The sequence below is a fragment of the Neoarius graeffei genome, chromosome 20 (assembly GCF_027579695.1).
Source record: "Neoarius graeffei isolate fNeoGra1 chromosome 20, fNeoGra1.pri, whole genome shotgun sequence".
Taxonomy (NCBI): domain Eukaryota; kingdom Metazoa; phylum Chordata; class Actinopteri; order Siluriformes; family Ariidae; genus Neoarius; species Neoarius graeffei.
In genome coordinates this window covers 65,854,416-65,864,527 of record NC_083588.1, presented here as the reverse complement: position 1 = coordinate 65,864,527, position 10,112 = coordinate 65,854,416, and the positions used below count along the sequence as shown (strand labels likewise).

General features: G+C 44.0%; 1 protein-coding gene across 1 annotated transcript; it reads right to left on the bottom strand.

The window, feature by feature from the left end:
• Positions 1-7,907: 7,907 nt before the first annotated feature.
• Positions 7,908-10,112, bottom strand: LOC132869357 (perforin-1-like). Its single transcript, XM_060902700.1, has 4 exons — positions 9,559-10,112; positions 9,304-9,442; positions 8,969-9,186; positions 7,908-8,828 (listed from the first exon to the last, which is right to left on the bottom strand). The coding sequence occupies exons 1-4, from the start codon at positions 10,086-10,088 to the stop codon at positions 7,955-7,957; spliced, it is 1,761 nt and encodes a 586-aa protein (XP_060758683.1). The 5' UTR covers positions 10,089-10,112; the 3' UTR covers positions 7,908-7,954.

Genomic DNA, 10,112 nt, shown 5'->3' with positions numbered 1-10,112 from the left:
CACCAGGCTGGGCGGACAGGTCTCCCTTCTGGTGAGAACCTCCCTTCTAGGGTTCAGTGGGCAAATGGGGCACTTGGCTGTCAGATGACCTGATTCACTACAGTAAAAACACAACCCCTCATGACACCTCCTGTCCCTCTCAGAGTGTTGTAAGCAAGCATGGGAGACCTCCATAGGCGTTTGGCATGACGGTATAGGAGGAAGTGCTTCTTGCTTCAAGATGGCACCAGTGTGTGTGGCTTGCCATCTGTCACTGCCAATGCTGTGTATGTTTGTGCTGCTTTTGTCATTTGTTACTCTAAATGTTAACTCTCTACCGGTGTATGATCGCCAAGCATTGCTGGAACTTCGACTTTCAGCCAAAGAGCTGGTGAAGTTAGATTATACTGGACATAAAACTTTGCCCCTGCTTCTATCAGGGATTCCAGCTCACCTTTGCCATGCCCTGATTCCACCTCTTTGGCGGAAGTGCCCCTGCCACTGGAATAAATGCAGCGGTCGGCTGGTGAGGTTGAAGGCTTGTTTGGCATGCTTTTCTTCAGCTTCTTTAACAGAGAACAGAGTGGTGCCTCGCCTCTGTATTTCTCGGCATTCACTGGACCCTGTCAATGCCTGGCTGGTACCTGTCGTCAGCCCAGATGAGAAGTTCCAGCCCTACGACCCCTGCGCTCCTCATCCCCACTGGCACGGGGTGAATATGTGTAACCTGCGGCCTCTGTGTTGGGCTCTCCGGACAGTTAACGCCGCAGATCCGCCGGTTCCTGTTAGGATCGGCCTGGTAAATGCTAGATCACTAGTGAATAAAACTTTTGTCTTAAAGGATTTGTTCACGTCCCGAGGATTGGACTTTCTCTGTGTGACTGAGACGTGGCTGAGTGTTGGTGAGTCCAGCACTTTCACCGAACTTTTATCCCATGATTGCTGCTATTTTAAATCCCTGCGGACGTCGGGCTGAGGGGGAGGAATAGCGACTATCTTTAAGAGTCACTATAAGTGAAAGCAGCTATCGCTGTTATCCTCATTCACCAGTTTTGAACTGAGCTTGTTTGAACTGGGTCGCTCCTACACAGTGTTGTGTGCAGTGGTCTATCGGCCTCCCAAACACAATAAGGACTTTGTGAATGACTTTTCTGATTTTTGGCTGAAATTATGCCCAAATATGATCATGTCTTTATTGTTGGGGATTTTAATGCTCATTTGTGTTGTCCTGATAAGCCAATGGCAAAGGATTTTTTAAATCTAATTGATTCTTTTACTCTTGTGCAATCTGTGTCTGGTCCCACACAAGAACAAGGACACACACTTGATCTTGTTTTATCATATGGTTTGCCTGTTCTTAACTTAGAGATTTGTGATGCAGTGTTTTCTGATCATATGCATATATTATTTGAAGTTACTCTTGCTTGTCACACAGTTAAACCTTGCACTGCTGCTTGGCACTGTCGTATTATTAACTCTTCCACTGTTGTTCAGTTTTCAGCCATTTTTAATCAGAACTGCACCATTCCTGAGTCTATGTGTAACGATACAGAGGAGCTTAGCTTATGGTTTCACTCTATCTGCCAAATTGTTTTAGATACTGTCGCTCCATTAAAAACCAGGCAGCCTAAAACTAAATCTGAGCCCAGGCTAAATGACATGACTCGTGCTGTCAGATGTGAGTGCTGTAGAGCCAAGCACAGGTGGAAAAAGGACAAACTGCAGGTGTCATTTCAAATGTTAAGGGACTGCTGCCATCATTATCAGACAACTGTGAAAGATGCCAAAAGAAAACATTTCTCTGATATTATTCTGTCAAATTGTCACAAGCCTCGTGTTTTGTTTAAGATCACTGATTCGGTTCTTAATGCCCCGCAGACTGTCCGTATGGAGCCTTCCCCTGCTCTTTGTGAAAACTTTCTTCACTTTTTTATTGATACGGTCACTTCCACTAGGGCTCTTACCTTGCCTTCTGTTTATGACCCCTCAGTTTCTTTCCTTTGCTCTGCTGTTTTTGACAGGTTTGAGCCTGTGATTCTGTTTTCTTTACAGGAGATTGTTGGTCATTTGAAGCCTTCAGGTTCTCCAAATGATGCTGTCCCTCCTTGATTATTTAAAGAGATTTTCCCCACTGTAGGGCCATCTATCCTTGCAGTTATTAACAGCAGTCTGTCCTTAGGTGTGGTCCCTGAAAATTTTAAACATGCTGTAGTCCAACCTCTGATTAAAAACCTGCTCTAGATCCCACAGTTCTTGCTAATTACAGGCCTATTTCCAAACTGCCTTTTCTTTCAAAAGTCCTCAAGAAGATAGTTTATAGTCAATTAATGGCCTTTCTGGAAGAACATAATATTCTAAAGGTTTTCCAATCTGATTTTAAAACCTTACACAGCACGGAATCAGCTCTTTTAAGAGTTTTTAACGAAATTTTTTCGCTACTGACTCCAGTGACTGTGTTATTCTTGTTCTTTTAGATTTAACTGCTGCATTTAACACAGTGGATCATAAAATTTTACTTTCTCGTTTGGAGCAGTGGGTGGGCATCAGGGGCATAACTTTAGAGTGGTTCAGATCCTACGTGGCAGATCAAACTTTTTTCTGTCCGCCTCGGGGATTCTGTATCCTCCTCCACTCCTTTTTTGTGTGGGGTCCCACAGGGGTCAGTTTTAGGCCCCCTTCTCTTCTCTCTTTATTTGCTCCTGCTCGGTTCCATTCTCAGGAAGCACAGCATTTCATTCCACTGTTTTGCGGATGACAGTCAGATCTATGTCCCTCTTAAAAGGAATGATGCATACCCTGTCACACCTTTGCTCAAGTGTCTTGATGACATAAAGGCCTGGATGGCTCTTAACTTTTTAAATTTTAATGAAAATAAGACAGAGGTGATGGTGTTAGGTGGCACCCCTGGGACCTCCTTGTAGATCTGGGGTCCTTGGCCAATTATATTAAGCCAACCATCACCAAACTAGGGGTTAAAATGGATGCTGATCTTAAAGCATATACGCAGAACCATGGCCCCACTTTTGTTTATAAATGCCTTGAGACTTCAAGAATGGCACAGGAATAGTTTTAAGCGTTAACAATAAATCTAATATAGTAATTTTTACGATTAAAGTGATTCATATAGGTAGCGGTCTGAGTGAATGACCTTGACATCCGTAATGTCACAGCAGGAAGTCTACCGGTCTCATCGCCATTTCCGCTATACTAAAACACAGAGCTGACTGCAACTCCGATCCTCCATTTTGAGCTAATTTATTGCCATGCCACGTAGATGTGTTGCTGGACGGTGCAGCAACACGACAGAAGGTGGATTTACATTGCGTTCATGGTCCAAGAATGTTCAAACTGCAAAGATTTGGAAGCGTTTTGTGAGAAGTTCATGGGCACATTGGGCGCCTACGAAGTGGTCTCTCCTCTGCTCTGCACATTTTACTGAAGACTCATACAAGACCTCTGATCTATTGAGGAGCATTGGCTATAAGTCTGTATTGAAAGAGGGTGCAGTATCAACAATTAAAGAAAAAGAAAACTACAAGAAAAGGAAAGTATTTATTGTATTCATTTATTTTTTTAAAAGGAAAGTGAGTTCAGTTGCACCAGTCCTCCCGGAGTGAGCTGAGGGTTGTTGCTAAAACCCGGGACGGAACCGGACAGGACATATCGCTCGGGCAGTGACCTCCCTGCGGTTGCTGCTAAAACTGGTGACATCCCGTTCTGTCCCGGGTTTTAGTAATTGCCTGAGCCCAGCAGTAATGGCGGAATACACAGTATGAAGAAAAGTGAATGTGTGGAGCAGCCGTCTGATTTCTAAACTGGATATCGCTGCCATCTCGCCCTGATGTAGAAGAAGCGAATGAACGGAGAACTGAACGAACAACTGAAAGTCAGATTGTTTCAAAAACAATCGGCCACAAGATTGGCCTTCAAGAAGCGAGAACACAGACGGGTAAGCTCCGACTCTCATTTGGATAAAAAAACAACTCGTTGTTTACCTGCATTTAGATTAATCCATGTAACTTGTATTGTGTGTTTAAGTTAGCGGTATAAGATTATTTAATTTGCTTCAGAATGTGATTGTCTCAGTTCATCTGATTATTTAATTAGCTTTTTACGTTTTATCAGTGAAAATGCATGCATGTACATGTATGTTGCATAAGTTATAACACCTGTCCTGTTTTAATGAGAGTCAACCCACAATCAGTGAACTCAAATCAGTCTTAGTTGAGCGAGTCAGTAACACTATTTCTTACTTTCACCATAAATTTTTATTTATATGACTTTGGTCTATAGCTGTAAAAGGCCTCGGCCTTAAAACTGGTTCCTGCTGTGACGTCATGCACTCAGGGCTGGCTGGCTCAGCGGGGCAGCTCCAATGACAACTTTGCGGTCGATTTTAACTCTCAAAAATATATTATTTTATTCCCAGCCACACCAGAGCGCCCGGGGAGCAGTCAGGGGTTCGGTACCTCGCTCAAGGGCACCTTAGCCCAAGGCCACCCCACGTCAACCTAACTGCATGTCTTTGGACTGTGGGGGAAACCGGAGCACCCGGAGGAAACCCACGCAGACACAGGGAGAACATGCAAACTCCACACAGAAAGGCCCTCGCCGGCCGCTGGGTTCGAACCCGGAACCTTCTTGCTGTGAGGTGACCGTGCGAACCACTACACCACCGTGCCGCCCAGGGCAGTTGTCAAGTTGGCTTTTTCCAGTTGAGGCAGCTGGCCAAAATAAAGGCAGTTCTTTCTAGGCAGCACTTTGAGACAGTAATCCATGCCTTTGTCACCACTTGGCTGGATTACTGTAATGCACTTTATATGGGGGTTAGTGGGTCCTCCATCACCCATCTCCAGATGGTACAAAATGCTGCTGTGCGTCTATTAACTGGCACACATAAATATAAACATATTTCCCCCATTTTAGCCTCACTCCACTGGTTACCCATACAGTTTAAGATTTATTTAAAAATTATTTTATTTGCTTTTAAATCCCTTAATGGTCTTGCTCCCCCCTATCTCTCTGAGCTGCTACACCATTATACTCCCACCCGCTCTCTCAGGTCAACTGACCAGCTGCTCCTTAGTGTGCCTAAAACTAAGCGTAAGTTTAGAGGGGACTGTGCTTTCGCTGTTGCAGCTCCTAATCTATCTTTGCCCACTAGAGATTCCTCTTCTTTGACTGTTTTTAAATATCTTCTTAAAACCCATCTCTTCTCCTTGGCTTTTAACACCACGTGAGATGTTAACTTTATTTTATTTGATTTGTTTTTTATTATACGGCTGTTGTTGTTATCCTTCTTTTATGACTTTTAATTTATTTTATGTATTTCTTCTTTTAAGTATTTATTATGTCTTTTATTTATTTTATTGTACAGCACTTTGGTCCACTGCGGTTGTAAATTGCTTTATAAATAAAGCTGGATGGATGGCAATGGTTGTGATGAGGGTCTGTTTCGAAGCAGGTGATCTAGGCAGATGAGGGATGAGGGAGTCAAGAGGGTCGATGAGGGGGTCAATGAGTTGCTTGTCACGGCATGCCAGTTAGGTGAGAACCTCAGGGCACAGTCCCTGGCAAAAGGTGGCCTTTAGGGTTGGCTTGTTCCACCCACTTCCTGCTGTCAGCATGTAAAATTCCAGAGCATATTCAGTCACTCTCTTATCTCCCTGCCTAATGGTGAGTAGTATCTCCCCCACTTTGACACCCACAGGCTGATGATCAAAGACTCACTTGAACAGTTCAATAAATTGGTCATAGGAAGAGGTGTGTTCACCTCCATGCTCCCAAAGAGCACTAGCCCACATCATGGCCTTACCTGTGGGGAGACTGAGGAATTGAGGGATCTTCTGCTCCTCTGTAGCTCCTGTGAGGATCATGAAGTATAACAAACATTGAAGAAGAAACTCCTTATAATCAGAAACCTCTACGGAGTACTTCTCTGCTGCATCCATTGCTGGCAAAGTATCATCCTGTCAGGGTGCAGGCACTTACGGAGATGTAAACGCAGGGGAGAGTAGGTGCATCGCAAGCTGGTAAACAAATCCAAAACAGCAATCTAAAGACATAGCAGAGGACGGGCAAGGGTCGGTCGATGAATAAATGTAGTGTAGTGTCAGAGATTAGATGAGAACTCAAAGTAAACACGTAAAGGGGTCAAAGTCATGGAAAGTCAGAACTGGAATGCAAGGCTCAATATGATCAGGTACGCGGACACAGAACAATACTTTTCGCAGTGAGCGTTTGTGTTTGCTGAGCTTATACTGGGAGGTGATTACTGAGGAAATGGGAAACAGGTACATTTCCTAAAATTCAGGAGATGAGGGGTGCTGTGGTGCTTGGGAAGTGTAGTCCGGGGCGGCCATATTTGGAGGCTGCTCTGAACTCAGGTTTTCAGTGCTATTACTGATACCAACATTACTGGAAGTGGGGTTAGGAAGTGAAAGATCATTTCATCTATTACTTAGCATCAACTGCAATGTGTTTAGACTCGAGAATATTTATGGTAAGGTCTGAAAGCTAGAAATAAGCATTTAAAGCCTATTTTTATGGCAAATGTTTATGATGTGGGGTGACACGGTGGTGTAGTGGTTAGCACTGTCACCTCACAGCAAGAAGGTCCTGGGTTCGAGCCCAGCAACTGGCGAGGGCCTTTCTGTGCGGAGTTTGCATGTTCTCCCCGTGTCCCGGGTTTCCTCCGGGTGCTCCGGTTTCCCCCACAGTCCAAAGACATGCAGGTTAGGTTAACTGGTGACTCTAAATTGACCGTAGGTGTGAATGGTTGGTTGTCTCTGTGTCAGCCCTGCGATAACCTGGAGACTTGTCCAGGGTGTACCCCGCCTCTCACCCATAGTCAGCTGGGAGAGGCTCCAGCTTGCCTGCGATCCTGTAGAACAGGAAAAGTGGCTACAGATAATGGATGGATGGATGTTTATGATGTGATACTTTTGGAAAGCTCTGCCCCAGTGACCATCTCTACAGCTCTACAAGGCGTCAAATCAAAACCACACATGTAGCTTGTGCTCACTGTCTGGAAATCGCATGGACTTTGTGGGTCACATCTCAAGGCGTTAAACCTTTTTTAGCCTGAGGGTTTCAAATGCAAAGTTTTACATTTTGCTTTGAAATACTTTAGCACTGGTTATGATTAATAGCAGTGCTGAGGTTGAATGAGAGTTTTATTAAACCTCAGAAAATTCAGAGCACTGCCTCAATGAGCAGGTGAAGTTTTGCAAGAATGCACAAGAACACTATTCATAGCTGTGGCTCTACAAGTCATAACCATGGACACAGTGTGTGTATCCCCCATTTTCTTTTTACCCCATACATGTGAAATGATAACGTGTGTGTGTGTGTGTGGTGCAGTGTATTAGGTTGTTGGTGTTAATCATTACACCACAGTGTTGTTGAATTATAGACGTTCAAACCTTATATTTTGGTGTATTTTGCTTACAATTTGTTTGTTCATCAACACTGTCAGATTATCTAAATTGTACAGAGCTGTTAGACTGTCGAGTGTGTGTGTGTGTGTGTGGAGAACAAAATATGTAATTTATGTTAATCTGACAACATTCTTTTGAACCAAAGAGAGTTTTTGAAAGCGATAGTCAGTCTGTTGTTCTGCTGTAGTGAACAAGTCTTCACTCAAGCTGTGAAAATAAAACACACACAGAGCTAGACTAATTTTCTGTAGGTCATGTGGGTTTTGTGGGTGTTCCTACAGTGTGACAATGCTTTTTAAAAGTTAAAAATTTAAACCATTATTTTGTTTGACTCTCAACACAAGTTTTCGTCAAGAATACTTCAGCAATATTTTGCATCATGAGACTTTTATTAAGCTTTCAAAAAGGCAAAAAGCAGCACAAATGAGCAGAAAAGGTTTAGTAATAATGTGCCAGTAATATGTGCACCTATTCTACTTGAAACTTTATAATCGTTGGTGTGAATATGCGATCGCTGCACAAAGAACACAACTGGTCTACAATTCAAGACCTTTAGCTTTGTGAATGTTGCTCTGGTTGAAGCGGGGAATGCGTTCATCGAGGAGCACGCCCATCTCCAGCAGCATGCCTCTGGGAATCGGGCGAGCGTTTCGGGACACGTAGACTTTTTCCAGCTGTGGCTCCATGGGTGAGGGCTTGTACTCCATGCATGAAGGACCAGCCAAGCCATGGATGCACTTCACCTGCACTTCATAATACAGTGTTCCGTAATTGAGCCCACAGATGTTTTTGTCAGATTTCAGTGAAACTCTGCATTCCCCAAGAAGATCATCGTCTGAATCACTGTCCTCATCCCACACCTGCAATATCACACTGCGGTACTGAGTAAGCTCCACAGTTCCAAGATTGAAATTCTCGTTCCAAATGGGTGAGTCGTTATTTAGGATCCTGGACGTTTGGCCTCGATTGATCTTTCCGTTGAGGAGGATCTTGACATATGCATCTGTCTGAGTAAGGTAATCTCCATACAATCCTGTGGCTTTAATCACAGTTATGGTGACTTGAGCAGCTCCTCTCTGAGTGGGGCAGCAGTTGAGGGCCACATCTGGTTTGTTGTGGCAGGTGCAGCTGCACGGTTCCTTGGGGTTGGTCTTCACACCAATCTTACATGGGCTTGCACACTTTTTCAACAGAGCTCTCTGGAGGATGTAGTCCTTGATGGCATTGCGCAAATGCACTCGCTTTTGTGTCTTTGCTGGCAGCAACTCATGAAGGGGCTCGAGTGAGTAGGAAAGCACATCAGGGTGAGCAGGCAGAGATGAAACCCACTCCTTATATGCCTTGGGGTCATTATTTGATGAGAAGAGGAGATCGACATTCTGCGTGTGACCACCGATCACATTTGTTTCCCTTTTGGAGACAATAAAAACATGTTTTAGAATAATCTCACATTTTATTTATTTCATTTAGGCACTTTTTTTATCAATGGTGATTTGCAACAATATTGACAATAAGTGGGTGAGAGAGAGAGAGAGATGAGTGGTACAAACCTGTCACTGAAGCTGCTAGAAAAGCTCTTTTTGCTCAGAGTCTTGTCCTTGGATTGCTTGCAGTGATGAGCCTCGGTTTGCAGGTTTACCTTTATTCCCATGCTGACAGACGCCTCCACGTCGAGACACATCTTCACCTCATCCACACTCAGACCCTGCAGGGTTGCCTCGCACTCCTTGATGCTGGTCACAGAGTGAACCTCTCCACCCAGAGTCACCTGCACACAGCCACAGTTTCCGGTCAACAAAAGCACTCTTATATCCATTCTAGATCTGTAGAGTTATATTCATTGTTCATAAATAGATTAATACTGGAAATCTACTATCACATTCACCTTTGTGATATAATGAGTACCAAACTTGTCAATCAGCTTGTAATATAAGTGCTTTGTAGACTCATCATATATCTCAGGGAGATTTCCGAACTCGTTACTTAGCTCTGGGTGCAGGAGTGGACTGCTCGAAATCCTGTAGCTAGAAGACAGACCATAAAGTAGAACTCAAAAGCAAAGATAAATGATACTGTATTTGTAGAATTAAATATAAATCAGCATGAGACTGCATTGTCAAAACACGTTTTCACATCCTACCTGTAATATCCACAGGAGACAGCATGACTGGTGAAGCTGTACTTGTCTTCTTTGGTTTTCCCCATTGAATATTCAGCCAGCTTAGAGTTACTGCCTGCCAACATCAATGATCCCTGGACTTTTGGAGTTATTATTTGCAAGCCTATCTTCCAGTTGTTGTCAATAGAGGATGTGCTGGCACTGACCAAGGCTTCACTGGACTGGTAGACAGAGCTGGACACTTTCATTTTGCACTTCTGACTCGGTTTCCAGTCCAACACAGAAACTGGGAGTTTCTGCGTTTGACCTTTCAAGTAGGGGTTTTTACACAGAGTGCAGGATTTGTCCTTTTGGAGCCAGGAGCTCATGTCGATGACGAAGGCCCCTTTACGTTCCATGGTGGTGATGTCAAAGCCTTCTCCTGCTAGGTCAGATCCAGGAGCAAAGTCCACGTTGCGACACTGAGACTCAGTGGCCTTGAAGCAACTCTGGCTGGTTGGAGGCGGGAGATTTGTGGCAAACACGGCCAAAATCAGAAGTGTGTGCAACATGGCTGGATTTGGTGTTGTGTCCTG

Coding starts and splice junctions, on each gene's coding strand:
- LOC132869357 (XM_060902700.1), bottom strand. CDS start 10,088: ATGTTGCACACACTTCTGATTTTGGCCGTGTTTGCCACAAATCTCCCG. Junction 9,443..9,558: donor GTCTCCTGTGGATATTACAG/GTAGGATGTGAA, acceptor TCTGTCTTCTAG/CTACAGGATTTCGAGCAGTC. Junction 8,829..8,968: donor TCTAGCAGCTTCAGTGACAG/GTTTGTACCACT, acceptor TGTCTCCAAAAG/GGAAACAAATGTGATCGGTG.